Source organism: Haliaeetus leucocephalus, unplaced genomic scaffold, assembly GCF_000737465.1.
Source record: "Haliaeetus leucocephalus isolate CR32 unplaced genomic scaffold, Haliaeetus_leucocephalus-4.0 Scaffold484, whole genome shotgun sequence".
Taxonomy (NCBI): Eukaryota; Metazoa; Chordata; class Aves; order Accipitriformes; family Accipitridae; genus Haliaeetus; species Haliaeetus leucocephalus.
The window spans coordinates 2357817-2380377 of record NW_010972920.1 but is presented as its reverse complement, the minus strand read 5'-3'; the positions used below and the strand labels follow the sequence as shown (position 1 = coordinate 2380377).

The window sequence follows — 22561 nt, the reverse complement described above, 5'->3', positions numbered from 1 at the left end:
CTATGGTGGTCACTGCTTTCAACCAATAAGTGCTACAGGTGCCTGCCTTCCCTTTTCCTGCTTTGCAGCTGCAGGCATGCTCTGTGGTGAGGTAGGAAGCGGTCCCCCTGACTTCGCAGACAGTCAAGGCATTGGATGTGGCAACCCTCACCAGGTTCTCACTACTGTGACTGTTTGACAAGGCGGAAGGCTTCTAGGAACTCGTTGAAGTCAATGTTTCCATCCTTATTGAAATCAATGCTGCGAACTAAGTCGTTGATGCCGTCATCTGTGAGTTCAATGTTCATGTGGGAACTGAACAGCTTCCACGTTTGGTGGAATTCCTCAAATGAAATGAGACCTGTGGAGAAGGAAGGCACAGCCACCTCAGCGCAAGGTCACCACAGGCACTGCTGCCAGTCAGTCACCGCTCAGCATGCAAGGAGGGACCCCGGCTCAGCTTTGATTTTTCATCCCACCCCTGCCAATTGCGTACCCTGAAGGAAGGAAAAAAAAACACTCATAATCTGCATTGCGCATGCTGCAACTGAATTCCCTAGCATGAAGAACACTGGCTAAAATACAACTTAAAGGACTAAAGAGACATAATACAATTTGGGAAAAGAAAAGAAGGCAAAGACTTGTTTTTTCTCTTTCCGGCAGTAATGTAGTGGAGAGGACTGCTTGAAAGCAGGTAACACTGAAGATCCCGTGTACGCTGCATTACTGTCATGACTCTCATCACAATTTTTGTTCTGCTGAACTCCTCCAGAACAAACAATTATTAATTCTCTACTTGGACTGCACACAGTACTTCAAAATGCATCACAGTTGTGGAAACTTGCAATGACATTCCAGAAGGTCTTGAGGGAGGAGAAAGACCTAAGCCTTAAACCAGTAAATAAAAATGCCTTTGTACATACTAAAGGGAGCCTAAAAGTAGAATGGAATACAATGCAGTGACCAACACCCCCTGCACACCTGCTTACCTGAATGATCTTTGTCTATGATCCTGAATATGGTCTCCAGGTTGGATCTGTTTCGATAAATGACTTCCAGCAAGCTCGACTGGATGTGCTGAAAGACAACACAGTCACACTCCTACCCTTCTGACAGCACTCTGCTTTCCCTAAGCAGTTACTGCAGACCTTCCCATAACTGAAAATGTTTACTGCTCTCAAGAGTTTGCCAGCAATGCACTTGGCATCATGTGTGCCTTATGAAATGGGTTTATGATGTCTGAACCCTCTGTACAACTGCATTATAGCACATCAGCAACCTCTCGCTTCCGGAGATTTTCCAGGCCAACAGAGAAGACAGTGACTTGGGCTACGTTTTGTAACCATTGCAGAGTTAGATTTCCTGGATGTAATTAAGAAACTGTGACTCAGGGAATGGAATATAGTTCTCCTACTCAAAAGCCTGCATCCAAAACTACCTCTAGGTTTCGATTTCACATGCATCACCTATTTCTACGATGGACTAAATGCCTCTGGACTACTTGAATTCATGCAAGCTTTTCTGTCAACTTCAGTACAATTTTGGATTTTACAGGACCTATCCGCTCTGCTTTTGTACCATACTTGGTTCCGTGTGCTGGGGATCTGGTGAGCTGCTTTGCATCATGCTTTGGTGGAAGAAGGCGAGTCCTTACCTCTTGGCTCCGCTGCTCCATGGCCAAGTCGTCGAGCCAGGACTTGTATTCCAGCATGCCATCCGCTGTGCTGCGCACCAGCTGCGGTCTCAGCATTCGCCAGGGCAATCCTAGGTGCAAGACTGACTCCACTGCTGTCGCCCAATTGCTCAGCGTGATCCTTCCTGTAAGGAAAAGGGAGAGCCATGGAGACCTCTGAGAGATAAGCAGCTCAAAGCACATAAAGGCAAAGTAAAAAGCCTAGACCAGTACGCACATCCAGTCTAATGTGCTGCTGACAGCAACAGCGTTATTTCTCCATGACATACTTGAGCACTTTGGTACAGGAAAAAAACCTATGTGGCTGTACAGAAATCAGCCACTGCAGGCACAAGTGCACTTGCTGCTCCCTCCAGCCTCAGCAGGCTTTTGATCATTTGTCGTGGTTTAACCCCAGCCAGCAACTAAGCACCACGCAGCCGCTCACTCACTCACTCCCCCCCCATCCAGTGGGATGGGGGAGAAAATCGGGAAAAGAAGTAAAACTCCTGGGTTGAGATAAGAACGGTTTAATAGAACAGAAAAGAAGAAACTAATAATGATAATGATAACACTAATAAAATGACAACAGTAGTAATAAAAGGATTGGAATGTACAAATGATGCGCAGGGCAATTGCTCACCACCCGCCGACCGACACCCAGCCAGTCCCCGAGCAGCGATTCCCCACCCCCACCCCCATCCCCCAGTTCCTATACTAAATGGGACGTCCCATGGTATGGAATACACTGTTGGCCAGTTTGGGTCAGGTGCCCTGGCTGGGCGTGAGAAGCTGAAACATCCTTGACTATAGTCTAAACACTACTGAGCAACAACTGAAAACATCAGTGTTACCAACATTCTTCACATACTGAACTCAAAACATAGCACTGTACCAGCTACTAGGAAGACAGTTAACTCTATCCCAGCTGAAACCAGGACATCATTGCAACAAATCAGGGCCATGGGGCTGCAAACATCTGAACAATGGGAAGACACCAGCTTTGGATATTTCATTATAAATTTGTGGCCTACAGCCAGGGTCACCCTGCAGATCACGGCCTACACAACTGTACTAGTACTTTCTCAGTGACCCAGGAACATGGAAAAGCCCCTAGTTTAGCAGCTGCTGTAACAGCTGAACTGGACTTTTATGAACAATTCTGCTGCCAGGGAAGAAAGCAGTTCTACCCACAAAACAGCAGTTCTGCCAAATGCTGTGTTCCTTGTCTCTCCCAGCCCACATGTGGACAGATGCAGCAACATGTCTTGGTTAGTGCACCAGCAGAGCACTCCTGTCAGCCAGAGAATTATGAACTCTCAACTCCTTCCTTAAGGCTGCTGCCACGGACGACATCCCTCGCTTTCCTCTTCCCAGTGATTTTAGAGTCCAGGGCTGAAAGGACTCTAGAGACCACCCAGCCCTTCCCAAGTGACATGACAGACATGTTCCAGGTCATCTTTTCCAATGGTTCTTCAATACTTCTGTTCCAAAGGGTTCTCATAGCACCAAGCCTAAATTGCTACACATTAGGCTAATCACGTCTTGCTTTTCCAACACCGCCTCGTTATAATACCACTCTGAGGCATTAACAGGTTCCCAACAGAGACACTGAATAACAGCAAACGGGACCAACGCTCTGGAAAGGTCTGGCACAGCCTCCGCCCATGACAGTCACTGACAACTATCAGTGAGGAGTCTCCCGACCAGCCACACGCTCAACTTGGTCGCTTCAATCCTATCCTAATAGGGAATTAACCTGAGTGTCCCTCAGCTCAGATTTACCTGTATTGTCCTTATCGTAGGCCTTGAACGCGTTGATGAGGGCTGAAGTGTGAGCAAAGAGCTTTTCCCGCAAGGCTCGAAAGGCTGACTCCTCCACTCTGCTGATTCTGGAGGATGCAGAAAAGAGAGAAGCACATTAAGGACTTGCCAAGAAGCACAAGAGAAACTGCACTTTCCCAGTCCTCTGGCCTGTCCGTGCATTGCCCAGACCCTCGCACAACTGCTTTGCACAGCTACAGCTGCATCTCAATGCTCATGACAAGGCACTGCATGCCTGGAATCAATCGCTGCATCAATTTGTGAAGTAACAAAGCAGAAGTGAACCTCAGCAAGGGTTGAAAGTTAAAACTTGGCATTGAAAAGAGAAGCTGAAAAATCAGCAGTCTGTGAAAAAGAGTCCCCTGTTCATCTTGTAACGCTCCCTCCTCAACCCTTGAGCCTCCCTCAGTAATTTCTGCACAAAGCCTGAGTCTTCCTCTAGCAGTATGATTTAGTAAATCAAGCTGTGAAAGTTCAGCTCCAGAGTCAAACTTTCTCAAAGCTCCCAAAGTTTTCCCTTTCGGAATTTTGACTTGGTGAACACAGAGCAACCAGAAAGCCTTGCCTTTGGGTCATAGTGAGAGTATGGGCCGTCTTATTCGCTTGGTACTGAACAAAATGGGGAATGAGGTCCGGTCCCAGCTTCACATAGGCTCCCCTGTTGCTGCCAATCTCATAGTAGTTTGAGGCTGAAAATATGGTCAGCACCTAACGCCCAAAAAAGAGAGGCATTTACAGTCAGTACATACATCCTCTTATTATATATACATGTATCAGTGAAAACAACACAACCGATCCCTTCTGGAGTCAACAGACTGTGAAAGCACCATGTTTTACGTGGAAAAGGAAGAGCGAGGCAGCAGCTGGCCTGGGAGCCTTGCAGGTGCGAGTTCCTTGAGGGTGGCATTGGTCTCACATGGATCTGGCCACACGCTGGGCTTCTGCAATTTCACTGTACTTCTCCCGACAACCTTCCGCTCTCCACTGCAGTGAGCAGAGTCAAAAGTGCCCCTGTTGAAGTCACTGAAGTGACCCTGAATCTTCTGAGAGCAAAACTTTGCTGCAGCAGCTTGGCAACACCCTTTCATACATCATCTTCAGAAACAGCTGCATTAAGGGGTCAATGGCACAAATGGGTTCACACCTTTTCTCAGCTACCATGCACAAGGATGTGCTTTGCCTGCACAACAGATGCCCCCAACAGAGCAGGTGCCTCCAGACTGTCCTGACCTAAGACCTCGGCTGGCAACACTCTTCAGTAACTTCCAATGAGGCCGTTGAATGATTTTGTACGTACTTAACAAAGCCCCATTGGAAGAAATGCAGAGCTGAGACAAGCCACCACAGAAACCCCACCCTGGCAGGATGGAAACCCAAGTATCCTTTCACGCTATCCCTCTCACCGACCTTCCTGTTGTGGCAGAACTCGTAGCCTTCTTGCTTGCACTCATGGGAACGGATGAGGAACTGCAAGTTGTGCTTCTCAAGGATCTTCCCTGTCACGTCAGGACCAAAGTAGCAGCCACCACCTCGCACCGTATTTACTCTGCAGCCCTCCTGAGGGATGGGGTCACTCCAGAGAATGTCTAAAATCTGAAAGAGTTGGAAAAGTTCACTGAGTAAAGTATACCCAACAGATAAAACCGATCAAAGTTTACTAAACAGATACAGCTCTATCTCTGAATCCTTCCCTGGACTGCTGCTATTACCATAGTGCAGTGAAACAGGGATGTTTCCTGCATCCCAACTGAACCACCATACTTCTCCACAGGACTGTCACAGGCCTGGTCCACCACAGAGGTGGCAGTATTGTTGGCCTGGAGCTACAGGGACACCCAAAGTGCCTGGGGGAAGAGGGGTGTCCATAAATCAAGCCTGATTGATACAAACCTTCCCTTCGCTGCCTCAAAGATTACAGAGCCTTGCCTGTCCTCCTCCATCCCAAACCAGGTCCCAGGGCAAGAACACCCAGCAGATCCTGAGGCCATGAGCCAGCTTAGTATTAAACTCCTTTGCTTTCTAGCCAGGACATTCCGCAGCCTCCAGAAATGTAAGTGCTGACTCAGTAACCACTATTTGGATTAAAGTTTAATCTCTTTAACCCTGACCTCAATATATAGCTTTATGCTGATAAGGTGTGCAATGCCAGGATGTCATATGTAACATGAAGTAACAATGGTTTCAGAGTGCACAGAAGGGGCTTACAGACAGACTGGTCTAACACAAATAGGAAACCAAGTTCCCAGGCTCTGACCTGCCTAGCAATCTACTCACAGTGCAGCCTAGTTAAAACCACAAATTCAGTCTGCTCTTAGTACCCAAGATCACCACTCACTCATTAGCGAATGACGTGCTCATTCATTACCTACAGAGCTGACTTCAGATAACCCATATAACCACTGGGCTCTACCATCAGTCTTGTCTATTATTTCTCTCCCCTGCAGTGAACCAAGAAAACCTGTTGCCCCACTCTATGCCTAAGCAGCAATTTTATTTGTACAACAACAGATGAGTGCTGTGGTAGGAGCAAATGCTGGGACAGAGCCTTAAGCACAGAAGGCCAAAAGCCCAGTGAAGAGGCTGACTCACAAGGGTAGGAGAAAGGCCCCAGCAGAACAGCAGCTAGCGCCAGTCTTGCACACAGCCTACGTTCTCCTACATGACTCTCGTGCGCAGCTCTTCAATTGCTAGGGAACCGTGCTGCAGGATGGGCTGGATGTAGTGCAGATATCTAACGAAACATCCCCAAGCAGCAGTGATCAATCATGAGCTCACAGTACAGCCCTTCCTGACGGCTTACCACTGAATGATTGACGCCAGGCTGTCTTGGGTTACAGAGCAGTAGGTACAAAATAGCACAAACCCCATTAGGCTGCCCACTGGCACTTCAACACTTGAGTTGCTCCTTAACTCCACTATGTGAAGCAGCAAAAATCTCTGCAGAGAGGTCTGTGCACTAAGCCGTGTATTTTGTACTGAGATTCCTCATAACAGAGAGCAAACCTGCAGGAGGCCCACAGCCCACCGAGCTCAGGGCCCCGCTTAGACTGCTCACCTGCTTCCACTCGTCCTGGCGAGTCCAGCACGGCCCATCCAAGTCCGTCAAGGAGACCACGCTGGAGTAGGTGAGCTCCTCCGGCTCCGACTCGCTGATGTCCACCAGCCGGCGGCACCACTCGATTTGCTCCTGTACTGTCTGCCGGACCCACTTGGAAAACTCCAGCCTGTTGGCCATGCTGGGAGCCTGGGCCGGCTGGGGCTGCAGAGATAAACTGGGGGCTGCCTCGTTCCCTGCTGGGTCAGCCTCTACTTTGCTCTCCCCGTTTAATTCCTGTATTTCCACATTTCTATTCGACTCCTTTCTTTTCTTCCCTCTTAATACAGAAACAAACTGAAAGAGGAAAGAGAGAAAAGAGAGCTGGTCACACCACTTGGAAACCTACATCTCCAGCTCTAACATCTTCCATTGGCAGACCGTCAAGTGACCCAAGCTTCCGAGCCTCAATTCCCTTTGCTGCTGTCAAATGCTGATTAATTGTGGGAGATTACTAGTGCCATCCTCTCGGATGTGCCATTCTTGGTTTACAGCTGGGGCCCCACATCCATCCTGACTACAGATCTATCTCTTCTTCGTTGACTTTTTGCTGCTCAGACACTGCAACGGGAACTGGGCGGCAGAATGAGGGAAGGACTAATGACTAATGCGGTGCTTGTCATTGCATTTGGAGAAAGGAAGTAGTATTTCTCCACTAGAAAGCGAGGCAGAGACAAGTTAAATGACTTATCAAAATCCTTCTGGAAATCTAGGGGAAAAACAGGCTAAGGAACTGTGGGCCAAAGTCTCATCATCTCTGTGTTTTTACAGTCAGCACCAGCACATCTTATTTACCCATGCCCTTGCCCCCTACTTCCCTGGCTACTATCCTTATATCTTCCAGAAGCCAAGAATGCTTCTTCCCTTCACACGTCATGCACACACACTATTAAACCAAAGCAATCCACTCCAAGCCTGTGACTAAACGCGGTTTGTCTAGGAAGACCATCCTTTAGATTTGTCTTATCAACAGCCAAGCTGACATGTAGAAATAAGCTCCTCACCACAAATCAGCAACACTGCTGTTTCTTGCAATATCTAGGTAATAAAACCTACTTTGTTCCTTTGAATTTTCTCAAGCATGTCCAGGTCAGTGGTATCAGAGATGCCCCCGTGTATAATGAGGACTTTCTGATCAATCAGGGTGGCCAGGGGCAGCCAGCAGAAGACATTCTGAATCATCTTCAAGATTTTCTTCCCATGCACCTAGAAGGACAGGTCAGAAAGGAAAAGATGAAGCATCAAGCCTTCAAAGTCCACGTCTCACGTGGTAAAGGAGACACAAACATAGGCCTACCTTGTATTTCTGCATTACTTCCTTGGTGAAACCATAACTAAAGGAACAGGAGAAAGGAAGTTCAGTGGGATTTCGCAGTGACACCCCTGACATCGCGATCAGCCCCACACAGAACCCATACCGTAAATTGACCATGTGGTCCTCATGGTTCCCGCGGTTGAGATGAACCTCCTTTGGATAGATCAAGAGGAAGGTAAAGAGGACAATGAGGATCTCGAGGGACTGTTTGCCTCTGTCTACAAAGTCCCCATTGAACACGTAGGACTTGGAAGGAGAAGGAAGGCCATTCTGTAAAAGCAAGGAACAGGCAGATGTTACAAGAGAGGCCTCCCAGTGATCTCCATATACCTCCCCCCGGCAGCTGCACATTGTCTCACTCCTGTCCCAGGTTACCTTGTACAATAGACCCTGACTCTTTTATTTTTATCCTGTAGGGTCCCAGTGGCAAATGCACTGAAAAGTGAAAGCTGGCAGTCAGGAAGGGTTGCCATTGGTATCAGCGCTTACAAAAATGTCCACTGGCACTTCCGAAATGTACATGTATATCAGATTTCAAAGTCAGCAAGAGAATAAGCTGCTGCTTTGTGAAGCCGTTTAAAACCGATCGAATCTACCTGAAGAATCACACAACATGTGAAGGGCCAGATTTTGCAAACGCTTCTCAGCATGACCCATGTGATACTTCTCACGATGCCTGGCCAGCCTCCCTCTCCAAATAAGGTGCCTACCTTATAAAATATGAGGAACAAGTCATCCAGCTGGCCGTGCAAGTCTCCTAACAGGCACAAAAAGAAAAGTCACACTATGTTTACCTTTAACGTAAAAACACACCAATAAATAGCTTCCTGTGAAGTATCTGCTCTATAAATCAATGACTACTGAAATATTTTGGGAAGTTCAAGGTACAAGTTTCCTTACACTAAGGCAATGTGCCTGAAGGAAAAGGACATGATGTAAGGGCTTGAGCTGAAGCCTGAGAAGGACAGCAAAAAGCCAACACCAGCTTCTGAAGACTCTGATTCAGAAGCTTTGTTCATTTATCTCTTAGGGTGACACAACATGACAGAAGACACTTTTTGACTTTGATCATTACATGGGAGAAAGCTTTGCATACAAAATAATAATCAAACTAAATTATCATTTAAAGTGATATTGGAGAGAGAGGTTTGTTTTCCAGAAGGTGACTGCATGTAAAAGTCTATGCTAAGTACACATTTTTCAGAAATATCTCAAAGTTTAAACATTAGTCCTGTTTTCCTAGTAGGAAAGTAATGGTGAAAAGCTTTCAAATTTACTTGATAGGATACAAAGATGTGTTAGTATTTTGGATCTGAATGCATATGCTGCTGGTAATGAAGACTCAGCCAAAACAGCTCCAGGACTTCATTGTTTAAATAATCCCAGGCCACAAAACAGGACAGAAAATGAATGAGTTTGAGGCCAGTCCTGGACTGGGTGCAGTTTTTGTAGTTTGGTAAAAGGACTCCAAGGTTGGGGTGACAGAACAAAGACAAATTTGAATTCCAGTTGAAAAATTCTTTAAATCTTTGCTGTAATGTATAAGAATTTTAAGAGTGACAGGCCATCATTACCACCCTTCGTCTTCCCTTAGACAAATGTATATCCTTATCTTTTCTATCCATACCTCCTCCTATCCTTGCATTTTTATAATCACCGTGACATCACCACTGCTACAGCAGGATAAGCCAAACTGAATGCTACCATCTAGGGGCAGGGTTTGTTAATGACGTATTCCAAAATATCTCAGGGAAGCCAAAGGCATGCTACGAAGAGACAAACCACCTTCCCTCAACACCCCCATCCCGTTCCAGACCAAGCAGAAATAGGGCCATGATGCAGACTTGCTCCCTCCAGTCTCCAGGGTAGTCTTCGGAGCAGCTCACATCATACAGCATCACAGGGTAAACCCGGATATTTTAGACAGCCCCAGCTGCCTCTCAACACAACACACATTTTCCTTATAGACTGCATTTGTGTTCCACACACAGTACAGAGGAGGACATCATGGTAATGCTACCACTTTATATCTTTCCCACCCCTTTCATGTGAGCGTTCTGTCCCAGAGACTGTGCAGTGCCCTCCCACCCAGACGTACCGCACACGGTGATCTCCTCGCTGTAGCAGGTGGAGACATGACTGATGTTTGGCAACTGCTTGAGGTGCTTCCTGGTCTCATGCAGAAGGTTTAAGAGATAGCGAGCGTGGAGCTGCTACTAGGAGAAAGCGAAGGGATTAAAGCAGGAAATCAGTGACCTCTGAGCAGCAATGCAGCTCTGTCTGCAAAGGCCCCAAGGACCCACCATGATAGCCTGGATGGCACAAAGTCTCACTGGGATGACACTCGGTGCTGACCTATGGGCTTGCAAACAAGATGAGGCAAATACTGGGGAACAGCAGGATGGAAGAGACTCACCAAAAGCAGCCCGGCCTTGACACTGGCAGGGCTGGCAAGAGAACCAAAAAGCCCTAGCACCCTGTCGTTAAGGCTATATCTGCTGGGCAAACACCACCTCCTAGAGCAGCAGAAATTCCAGCCCAGTATCACAGGTAAGAAGTTGCTCCTCTAGATCTTAGCCTTCTCCACATTAAGGCAGGCCCTGAGCTGCGATGTGTTCTGCAGAAATATATTCACTCAAAGCCGGGGTGTAGGCATTTAATATTAGTCAAGACACTAAAGACCTTTGTTTTAGAAGTCGTTTTGTTTGGAGAAGGGATGTTTTGGCCTATTTTGCAGTTCAGCACCTTGACTGAGGGATGGCAGCAGAACACTGCAGTTGTACAAGGACTTGGCTTCTTAGGGCTGCTGAATTGGTGCTGGACTTCCTCATCAAAAACCTCACATTTTACATTTTAAATATGAGTCAAAGTTGTGTGGCACAAAACATAATTTTAATCAGCTGTTTCCATCTGGGCCATTCTATACATTTTTACAAATTGAGGAACTGCAACGAAAAATGACAGAATATTTCAACATGGACTGTTGTGGGTTTTTTTCCTTTTAAAATGAAATTCAGGTTAATATCGGCACACACCAACAAAGAGTTTTCAGTTTTGTCAGAAATGCATTTTCAAAAAGGAAAGAAGTTCCTATGGCAGGGGGAAACACCATATCATTTCCATCCCCCTTTGCTTAACAGCCTGCCAGCTCTTTATACTCCAATCAACTTAGCTTGTTATGAAGGCTAAACCAAATATCTGTCCTACACCCCTGTGCAGAGAAGAGGAAAGCATGGTTCCTTTTCGGATCCTTACTTGTTTCTGTTTGAAAGCTTCCAGCAAGGCAGTTGCATGGTCAGGAAGGAGTGGGAAAGAGAGATGGGGTCCAGTGTAGGAGTCTGGCACCTCCAGGGATTCATAGTCACAGTATTTTTCCAGCTCTGCCTCTTTGAAGCTTTCCCCACTTATGAACATCCGACTGATAAAATCCCCTGGATGGCAGATTGGTCGGTTTGATTGTTTGGGTTTTTTTAAAGAGAAAGAAACAAGAAAAAGTTAAGTTGTTTCAATACACCATTCTAGTAATTTGCTAAATAAAAAGCTGTTTGGTTAGGCTAGAGCTCATGGCAGCAGCAGAGGCTAGCTGCTAGTTTGACACCGCTACAGAATTTGCAGGGGGGAAGAGTCTGCAGGGACAAGTTTCGATGTGCTACGTGTCAGGCAGTGCTGGCAGCTATGCTAGTTTCTCCAAAAATCTGGTGAAGCCAGATGGACACTGGTTGCCGTGGCTAACTGAAGTCTTATTTTCAATGACATGCAAAAGCAAACTGTATAATAAGGAACTGTCTTCTAATTTTTTCTAAGCTTGCACCTACATTCTCAGTGTTGCACAAAATTTTTATAAATACACATTATTTTTTTATTGCTGTAACATCTCAGAGCCCAACTCAAGGAACAGGACATTATTGTCCTGTTTTATACAGACACTAAAAAAAAAATCTTCTTCAACAGAGCTTTGTGGTAAAATACATGGGGTGGTTTTGAGAAAAAGGGTGGCAGTTTGAAAGGAAGGACCGAGGACTTCAGCAGGTTATGGTCAGCAAAGGAAATAGCTAATTTTGACTTACTACCATCAGATTTCAGAGCTAAGCTCATTAGCAAGTTCCCAGCGCTAAGAAATAACATATAATGCTCTCCGCTGATGCAGGAAAATACTGTATTGGTTCCCACAGCACTTCCTCCCCCCCCCCCTAAGTGAGAGACTAAATATAAATAAAGTAGATACCCTAGAGCACAGTTCACTAAAGATGGATTCTCTCACTTCAGAAATGGGCTCTGCAAAGCCCTGGTCACCAGGAATCACTGAAAAAAGGCAGATTTCTAATACTGCTCTTAAAAAAACCATACTGCGCTTTTATTCCCCCTTCCAGCTCCTAAGGAGCAGGAATTGCCTCACATCCCTCACAAAGCTCTGGCAGTCTCCAGACAATTCACTCCCTATCCAAATTCCTGATGCCGTTGCTCTTTAGACTCTCTTGGCCCCCTTTGCCATCCTAAAGGACGAGCAATGGGCAAAGAATCAATACAGGGTGCAACCTTCTGAGCTGCTGGTGCCACATCTACAAACGGCACATAGAAACTTACTCTCTTTACTGCTGCTTGGCGTGAAGTGGTCCATAAGGTAACTGAAGAAGTTGTGAAGCTGCAAGAAGAGAGAGAGCCCATCATCATTCACCTTGGAATGAAATTCTGCAGAGTGGCAACTTAACATGATTCTTCTTTCTGGAAGTATTATCTATGCCCCTCTCATACTATACCAATTCTAGTTTTTAATATCTTGTGATGAAGTCAAAAAAGTGGCTTTACCTTCAGCCATACAGGCAGAAGTACACCTATAAGTCCTCCCTCTCCCCGCCTAACAGCAAGACAACCATATAAGAGAATATTAATCGAAGTTAAAGTATAACAAACCAACTAGGCTTGCCTGTTGTGTTCAGACTCAGGAAAAACAATGTTAAATGGTCCTTACGGCTTTCTTTCAAGACTCGTTACTTAGGGTTTCATCAGCCATAAACAGGCAGGAAATCGATAGGCTAAAAATGGGCAGAAAACCCAGTCCTTGGCCCACTGAAGCACTTACAGGATTACTAGCCAGTAGCCAGAAACAAGCGAGTCTGTGGCACAGAAACCACCCTCCTATGTATTTTCCTACATACTCTTTTCCTTGGCACCTTACCTTGATTTGATCCTGCTCGCAAGCGTACTCAATGGATTGAAAGATTCTCCAGGTGCAACGTCGGCGCATTTCCAGCCGAGCAACGTAGCGCCGATACCACTGTTGGATCAAGACAGCTGCCTTGAAAGCTAGGGGAAAAAAACAGGACCAACCTGCTGAGCTGCAGTGGCTGCAGCTGAGGTACCCTGCTACCACTCCTTTCCCGACCCTGAAAATTGAAGAGTGTCCTTCTTTTTCAGGAGCAAGTTTTCAGGAAAGGTGTTCTGATGCCTAAATACTAAGGATAACAAAACACCTGCTGCTTTTCACCATATTGCAAGAGGCTGATCTGACCCTGCCTGACCAGAGACCTCTGAAGCACTTCTAACCATCACTGCTGGCTCCTCACCACCAGAGTTAACAACAACCTGTTACGGCCTAGAGATCCAAACATGTTCTTCAGTATTAATAAACAATTTTCTCCCTTTCTATTTATCTTGATTATTTTCCTGTCCGTCTTACAGTCCTAGGTACTGGGGCTTCAGGAAACCAGAGATATGACTGAGGCCACACAAGGAGTTGGGGTAAAACAAGACACCAAGTCCCCCTCCGGAGCCTTAAAAATATGGGGTTTGTCTACCTTCCTTGAATCCAAATAAATACCTCAGCTTTTGCAGTTCTGGACAAACTTCAGAAGGGATCTATTCTAGCATAAATGTTAACATACCATTATTTTGGAATAAAATAAAGACAAAATCAACACCCACAGCGAAAAGAGGGAGACAGATCTTTGGCCACTTAATGACACAGAAGGAACAAAATGCAAGGAATTTCCAGGTGCCGGGTCGTGGTTCAATCCACAGCCAGAACTGGCACCAGGCTCTTCCCTCCAAACGATGCCTATTCGCCCTGATCTTTAAAACATAACCATTCCTCTGCATTTCCCCAATTCCAGTGTTTTTCATTAAAAGATTATTTCAGATGTGTGTGTGCATATTTACAGTGAAGTACATTGGTGCAGTTTCCCATTTCCTCTTTCAAGTTCTGTCACATAACTTTATGTACCTCTAGAAACAATTTCATCCTCCTTAGCTGGTTTTGACCCCATTTGGACCGCCTGGTTACTTTACGGCACCTTGCCAACCAGCTCTGCTACTTGGCATCTCCTTTTGATTATGCTCCGTGTCCCTTCCTGTTCATTTCTGGAGCCCTACCCTAGAGCCCTATGCTTAAAACATTTTCTAACGATGCTTCTCTGTGTCATCTTTAGCTGAGGGAGGGAGGGATGACTGCTCTGTCTACAGGCTGGCCCCAGAATCAAATGGAGACAACAGTTACAGGGTTAGCCCTGCTGCAGAAGCTCATATTCCCTTGGCATCTGGTTTGTGAGAGAGCACTACCACATTCACCAAAGCAGGGAGAGTAATGGGGTGTGGGGGGTGGAAAAAACTTTATAAAAGGAAGGAAATCCCCCACCCTTACCCCAAAGGTTGCTAAGTGCTGGCAAGAGACAAAGAGATCACATTAATTCAATTAGCTTGCATTAATTATGTAACATAAACCACCCTTCATGTACTTCAGCAGGAAACATTGACCTTTACCTAAATAAGATATCCTGATGGTTTACGTACTGAAAATAATAATCCTTCTAAATTATCTTACTGTTACAGCACTAGGAGCTGCAGAGCGCAAAAAGGGAAGAGCTGTTGCTGTTGTGCAGCTGAGGAACTGAGTCACGGTGAAGTCATGGGCAAGAAGGTAAGACTTGGCTAGCCTTAATTCAAGAACAACTTAAGTATTCTTTGCCTGAGCCTTATATCTTGTTGAAAAAATGCTTACTGATCTGCTGGGCCATGAAAAAATAAAAAAGGCTGACTTTTTTCCCTGCAGTTTGGTGCTCCTGATGCTACCTCTTCAAGCCTCCTTTATAACAGACCCAACACTAGCTGCCTTACTCCCTGTACAGTAATTTGGCTAGCATGTAACCAGAATCACAGTCACAATCACTCTCTAAATAAAAAACTTCTAAATATCTTGCATTCTGTTAGCAGTGGATAAATGTCCAGTTACTGCAGTAAGGATCAGATGTATTTCAACTGAATCCCAAGCAGAAATTCATAGTTACAACTCCACATATACTGATGAAAACAAGATCCTTTGAAACATTAAAAATAAAATCTATGAAGGACTTGTTATCAAGCGCACAGAGAGCATAGATACCCCCATCTACAGCATTTTAAGTTCCAGATGGGCAAGGCATTGGTTTTTTACACTACTTTTACAGAGACTGACTCTGCAACTGAAAAAGCCAGGTATTCTAATTTACCAGCTTACCTGGGTGAATTTCATCTGGCAGTGTTTGTATTAGTTTAGAAAAAAATAATAAAAAAGGAAAAGAAAGATATTTATCTGCATTTTATGAAGATCCAAGCAGTAAACTGAATCATACATCACCATGTAAGCTACTGAAAGCATGCCAAAGTGGCAGCACTCAAACTAAAACATGCCTGTTCACGCTAGCAATATAGTTGACACATCAGCTTACAGGGAGTCTGCACCCTCTCTTGGATTCCGCATCCCGTTCTTCACTCAAGTGCAGGGCTGATTTAACAGAGCTCTGCTGGCTACACTTTCCATCGGGAACAGCCTCTGGGCCTTGTACAAGGCAGACAGGACACGGCCTGGCACGTTATACTTGGGTGGACAGTCCTAATTAGCTCCAGATCAGCAGATCTGAAGGATTTTGAGAACCAGATTCAAGAAATTCAGAGAGGTTTTACTCTCATGGGAAACTGTTGATGAGGTATAAGATCTAATGCAGAGTTTCAAATAAGTAACTAGTTTTATGTTACACTTTGTTTGTTATAGACAAGCCATTATCATAAAATAGCCCTGAACTTTGTGGGGAAGTCCATGGTACTCTGGTGCTACAGGCAATAGACAAGTCTAACTTACTTAAAAAAAAGGTGGGAGGTTTTCAACAAGGAAAAATTACAAACAAAAAAGGCTGAGTCACAACGGTATCCCTGCTTTCCACACTTCTAAATGCAATCACTATTTTTCCTTTCAAAGCACTTGCAAACAGTTTGCACCATACTGCTGTTCTGCCAGTGCTGATGACTGAATGATTCAAACAGCAAAGTAATCTGTTTACTTTTTTACACTTCCTTATGTGTACAGTCTCACTCATAAACTCCCTTTGTTCCATAGCCAACCTAAGCGCACACCCAAAAAATTGATACTATCATACCGAGGTTTTCATAAAAATAAATCATTACAGCTTCGAGAGCCATAAAAAAGTCAGGATTATTAGCAGAGATTAAGAGCATTGCACTGACATAATTAGGAAAAAAAGCACACTTCTTGCTCTTCAGCTTTTCTTAGCCACACCATCTTACCTTCTTTAGAACCAGATATATTTGGCTTTGCTAATGCTTCTGCTTTATCAGTCCTGCACCGCTAACACAGTCTTTAAAAACGGAGTCCACCAGAAGCAGCAGGATGATACCATCTATCATCTCCCTGTCAGCACGTGACAACACACGCATTAGCCAGCAACTGATTAATCCATCAGATGTTAATTTTAACAAATGGAATTGCTTTTTGCCGCTTCATTCCTGGTCAGGTTTTGGTTGAATTTAATCTAATCCTGGTCTAAACAGCTGTTATTTTCTCAAGCCTGTGGGTCTTCTGCCTGACAGCTGAGACTCCTTGTCACAGGATATTGAAAGACATAACCTTGCCTCAATGCTATGAAGAAAACCAGGTAACTCAGAAAAGAAACACATCCACTGCAGCCTCCCAAGGGCATGTGCAGGAGCGGATGGGAAAAGTTTACTTTTCAAAGAATCACTCACCATTTTCAGACTTCTGCAGGGAGTACTTGTAGTTGGCATTTACAGAACTACCAGATCCCATGTTCTCCAACCAATGCTCCTAGAACATTGCAGACTGGCACAGTATCACCAAAACCGCGAAAGAGATGCAGGAAAAACCATTCGGTCAGAATCAAAACAGCTGCAACATGTCCCACAGTGCCGAGAATCTATAATTAAATACATTAACACTTATTAAGATCAATGAGCAGATGGCCTGTCTTGTGCCCAAGTACATCTTCTACTACCAGTTTTTTCCAGCTACTTTGTTGTCTTCTAGACAATCTGAGGTGAGGATTTCTGTCTTACTGTTTCAAATTTCGAGTCAGCTATATGAATAGGAATCTTTTCAGCACCTTTCATAATTGTATAAAAATAGCAGAGATTGCCTATCTAGGTACTGTAATTGTATGGTAGATGCATAAATCAGGCATTCATGTACTCTCACAGTACCTCACATGCCTCAAAATATTAAACTCTTAGCAATATGGCAGTCTTTGACCTGAACCTTCATTTCAGATGCTACAATAAAATAATCTTGATTGAGTTTTGAGAGCAGACTACATGTCCAAATCCTCATGCAACCTCCCTGCTTCCTCATGCACAGCCGAAGTGCCTGGATGAAGGTGCTAAAATACTACGCATGACTGTATGTGGGAGGCATTCATACACTGTACAGAAAAAAAAAGAAAAAAGTTTTTCAATACTGATCAGGAACCATAAAAGTAATTAAGGTGATTTATTAACAATCAGTATATGCAGACAAATATTCATGCATATAGCCATCTGTGAAGGATAACTCTCATTATGAGGGATGAGCACACAAATGGTATTTAGATCTATTTGCAGTGCCACAGCTAGAGGGGAGATAAGTCTAAAATAACAATTAGCTATCATAAGAAAATAATCAGCTTTGTTAAACGCTGCTTTCCTTCACCTTGTGGATCTGCTTGAGTGTGGGAGCATAGTATACCATCAAACGCTCAGATCCTGGCCAGTATAAGAGGACAGGACAGCCAGACTTTTGTAACCTCACTGCTGCAGAAAGCTCTGGTCAGAGCAAACGGATGCTATCTCAAGATTAGGTCAAATTCTGAAATCTCTCACTTTTAGGACAACCAGAATGTTGTTCACAGTCAGACATGTTTCCTCTGGAAAAAAACCAAAACAATCACGTACTACTGCCAAAGCGGTCCCAGGCTGTATCGCGTAAGAATTATACAGATTCTTATTCTAACCCAGAACTGGGGGAGGAGAAATCTGAGAAAGGGAGGGAAGTGAAGGAAATAAACACCTGTAAAAATGTTAAGCCTGGTCCTAGCAGGAGACCACAGTTCAAAGGATTTTGAAGGGTCAGGACAGTGTGACTACAGAGGCAGTTCTCCCCAGCAGAGGGAAAAGTCCTTCTCCTTTTCTCGCTTCCTGCAATCCTTTTGCCTTCTTCAATCTCTTTCCACCTAACCCACGTCTTTCCTCTTAAAATAGCTACAGATCTGCACAAACGCTAATTGGAGGAGCCCGTCCGGTGTTGTATAAGGTGCATGTGTGCAGTGTTTGCTCAGGAAGATGAACTGTGCTAAACAACATTTCAGCATGGAAAGTTTCTAAGGCAAGTGAAATGCTGAAATTCTTTACCTTGCCTAGGATGCCAAATTGCACAATGGCATCTTTGCAATAACTGGGTGATGCAACAGGAGGATATGCAGCAATGCTCTCAACAAAATACCGATCGCTCTAGTTTTATTCTAACAACATTATTTCATAACATTGTCAGAAATGGCCTGAAATCACTGCTGAATTATGCCCAGTTATATCTGGTCCTTTATGGCCTTTGTGCTTAAATAATGCAGGTACTCTGACAACTTTTCAGATTATTAACTACTCAAATGGACAATTGGACACAAAAATCAGAAACCCTAGCATTTAAGGCTCTTATTTGTAACCTCCTGTACAAGGCAAATCCCATTTCAGGAAAAACAAATTTTCAAGCCCAGAATTTCTGAGTGTAGCCTTCTAACACCCATCTCACTATCCAAACAAAAATTTATTTTCAAAGACAAAGATCTGAAGATTTCAGCAAGTATTAGCTGTCCAGAGAAACAATGATGTGAATGATTCACTCTGTACCAGGAGCTTGCTTTAGAAACAATCCTCCCCAAGCACCTCTACTTACTGCATCCTGATACAACCTTGCAGAGCATTCTGAAACACCGTGACGCAGGTTCCTTTCAGATAAAATGACACCAGAAGACACACTCCAGCTACTAATAGGAGTTCCGTCCACAGGATCAGATTCAAGCCAGTCCCAAGAAAAAAATCCTGAAACATGGTTAGTGTAGACAACTGTTCCTCCACACTGGGGGTCAACACAGCCTGTGTGCCTACACGTATCTTCAGTGCTGCTTTGGAACCTGACAGTACCAGCTTCAAAGGAAGACAGATGCTTCAGCTTTTTGGAAGAGGTGAGTGCCTTTAAAGACACTCTTAAAAACGCAAATATGAGGAAAAAAGTACTTTTTCAGGAACTAGAACACTCCCAGATCACTTCTAAAAAATGGAGAACAAATTTGAAGCAAACGCTCAAGTACAGAGTTAGGTACTTCGCTTGCTTAAGATGTGTTCAGGGGTAGTGCCTATCTCTTTTGATAAAGTGTGACCTTGGATTTGATAGGACCTTTGGAGACGGAATAAAACTTGTCCTCATTTCCCTCCTTCCCTGCAAAACAAACAAGCATTCGTTATTTGGAGAGCCTTACTTTAAAAATAAATTTTGTCCATCCATACAGAGGGATGGTCTAGTATTAGTGTGCCCTAGGAGCACCTGTAGAGAGCAAGCACAGGCAACAGCACCTGCCTATTTATCTTATCATGAATGATCTCGTTGACAGGCCTCTCCCAAGCAATTCTTGGAGCTGCAAACTTTCTCACTTCATTACCCTCACATTTTTCTGATGGCCATAGCCTGAGCAAGGCAGTGCACAGCAGTAAACCAGAAACTCCACTGGAATCAAACCTGTTTCAAGGGTGGGAGGAGTGAGGAAGAAATAGAGCCAGTGCAACTGCTCAGCACTTCTCATCCTTCCTCATCCACCGAACAGTGACGTGCACCCCTCTCCTTCCTAAATTCCTGTACCCAAGAAAAAGAAGACGAAGAGAGGCCCACAAAGACATGGCCTGGAAGACTTGATGAAGTTGAACAGTGGCATCAACTCAAATATAGGCTGTATTAAACAACCAGGTGAGACAAAATGATGCAGCTAGTAAATAGTCGGCTACAAACTGCTCCTTTCTCATATTGCTCTTGGCCACTGTTCCCCTCTGGCAGAGATGTTTACATTTTCTCTGGTGCAGCTAAAAGGCCTCTAAAACAGGCTTTCCTCACGCCTTCTGAGAAGATGCAATAAATCCATATGAGGCTCTCCCCTGGTACGCGCCGCTGCATAGAGCATCTGCTAGCAAACATGCATGCTCTAAGTAAAGCAAGTTGATAAAACCCGCTGTATGCACTTACGCCAGGGCAGAACTAAACCACCACCAAAAAAAGCGTGGACTCAAGAACCACACGTGGACATAGACAACTAACAGAACAACCAAGTTCAGTGCCTCAGAAGACCACAGACACACAGGAAAGGTGCATGTTCCCTGTTTCCACCGGAGATAGCGTTCTAAAGGCAGGAGAAACATTTGACAGCCACGCTCCACAAACACCTCCCAAGCCAAAGGATAATATACTCGTTTTTGCGACACTTAAAACACAAGCTGCCGATTTGTTTAATATTACCCTGCAATACCACATAAAACTCATTAAAGGAAAACTTGCACAAATCCATTTGTGTCAACCACCCCAAAACAAGAACAACAAAAGCCTAGGTAAATTTCCTGGCTTACTGTAAGTATTATTTTAACTCCTTCAAAACCAAAGCAAGTGACAGCATTTTTAATCAAATCCTACACACTCTGTCACATCACTGAGCTTCTCCACATTACAGATCTGTACAGAATTTGGTGCTCCGCCCACATGAATTGAAGGCTGCCTGCAAGGAATGCTGAAGTGAATGCAAAGCTAACTCCAGAACAACAGGGCTCCTAGGAAAGATGACACACTTCACTTGTTATGTGCACACCTGAATCCCCACTAACTTGTCAATTTTATAGATAAACAACTGAGAGAAGAGATGAGTAGAATATAGAAGGCACTCAGAGGATACAACACTTTCTGAAAGTCTACTAGGAGAAAAACTGAAAGAGAGATGTCTGAGGGGAACAGAAATTTGAAGTTCTGCTAAAAGAAAAACACCAACAGTTTGTTTAAGAGCTACAGATGAATTAAAAAAAAAAAATAATCAAATACTTCTCCCAAGAATAAAAATGGTAGCTAGCGCTAGGGAAAGTGATGATCCTGCCTTGCTCTCCTAGAGTAAATACCTATGTATATCCCACGTGTACATCAGACTCGGCACGTTTTGTAGCTGGAAATGAGATGGTGAAGCTTGTTTTATTTTACACATGCACTGACCTCTGCACCTGCACAGTTACTGCAGTGACAAAAAGGAGAATTTCACATAGAAAACTCACAACTGCAGTTTTATACAGCTTGACGTACAAAAAGGATATTTCACCTCAAACTCTGGGTGCTGAGTAATTACTTCTGAACACAACACATTGCTACAGAGAAATAAAAAGGAAAATGCAACTTACCTTGCCACCGATTTCTAACATGGATTTATTAAGACAAACACAACAGAAGCTCTCCACTTCTTAAATTTTTGTTTCTATTCAGTACCCAAAGTGATCAATAATCTCTGAAGTTAGTTGCTCAATAACAGATTCAGAAACTCCTCCTCAGAATCTAAATAATCAAGTAAGCTGTTCCCTCGGGCATGCAGCAGAAAGTGCCATGTCTTTCGGCACCTGCGGTATAGAATGCGTGTGCTGCTCTGCAGCAAGTGCAGACCCTTCGATATATTTACTGCACAGTTGTTTTGAGCAGCCTTAAGAATCCTCTCCCACGTGATGGTTAAGAAAGGCTACAGATCTGAAATGGATTAGGATTACTGAAGAGGATTATGAATGAGAAATACAGTACCTTGGCCTCTCTCATGCTAAGAGTCGGTGTTTACACACTTTCAAGTTGCCTTTTGCTAAATGCAAACTTCTGGAGGAAAAAGAATTAAAGGTTTCGCGCACTCCCTATGTTGGGCAGAAAAATCTTTTGGGCTTTGTAGCTAGGGAATCTGTACTGCAAAAAACAAAAGGATGGAAGAAGCAACGATAATGTATTTAACTTAGTTCTATTTAATTGCTTAACAATTCTAAGTCATGAATCTGACTGGGCTTGAGAAAGCAAAAAACCTATTTTACTTCCCAGTCTCTAAAAAGTGGACACACAAAGCAGATGAAATCTCAAACAGAAGGACGATCAGCAAGCAATTTAAGTAACTACAAATTACCCTCCTTTTTTAAAAAACAAACAAGATCCCACAAAACACCCAAACCCTCCTAAAACAATCACTGCAACATTTTAATATTTCCAGCATTATTAAGATGGTTTTATTTAAAGTATTAACAATCCTGTCTCTCTACATTTTTATCAACTTCAAATTCTTACACAAAAGCAGCTCAACACATTTCACAGGTTAAATCATCT

The 22561-nt window shown here is 44.1% G+C and overlaps 1 protein-coding gene and 1 long non-coding RNA gene across 2 annotated transcripts; one reads left to right on the top strand and one right to left on the bottom strand.

The window, feature by feature from the left end:
• Positions 1-6: 6 nt before the first annotated feature.
• Positions 7-21829, bottom strand: PPEF2 (protein phosphatase, EF-hand calcium binding domain 2). Its single transcript, XM_010575504.1, has 17 exons — positions 21613-21829; positions 16897-17084; positions 13061-13188; positions 12469-12526; positions 11140-11315; positions 9983-10097; positions 8595-8641; positions 7988-8154; positions 7867-7903; positions 7626-7775; positions 6531-6866; positions 4883-5068; positions 4041-4183; positions 3437-3543; positions 1634-1797; positions 969-1056; positions 7-340 (listed from the first exon to the last, which is right to left on the bottom strand). The coding sequence occupies exons 2-17, from the start codon at positions 16955-16957 to the stop codon at positions 162-164; spliced, it is 2142 nt and encodes a 713-aa protein (XP_010573806.1). The 5' UTR covers positions 16958-17084; positions 21613-21829; the 3' UTR covers positions 7-161.
• LOC104836771 lies at positions 10218-16959 on the top strand. The gene is made up of 3 exons (XR_774875.1): positions 10218-10434; positions 14710-14797; positions 16718-16959. It is a non-coding gene; the product is annotated as an uncharacterized LOC104836771 (long non-coding RNA).
• Positions 21830-22561: the final 732 nt, after the last annotated feature.

Bases quoted from the DNA above. Each gene is read 5' to 3' on its own strand.
- PPEF2 (XM_010575504.1), bottom strand. From the start codon at position 16,957: ATGGGATCTGGTAGTTCTGTAAATGCCAACTACAAGTACTCCCTGCAG. The intron at 12,527-13,060 runs GTAAGGTGCCAA...CTCTTCTTGCAG, and splicing joins GCGAGCAGGATCAAATCAAG to CTTCACAACTTCTTCAGTTA. The intron at 1,798-3,436 runs GTAAATCTGAGC...TTTTCCTTACAG, and splicing joins CTACGATAAGGACAATACAG to GAAGGATCACGCTGAGCAAT.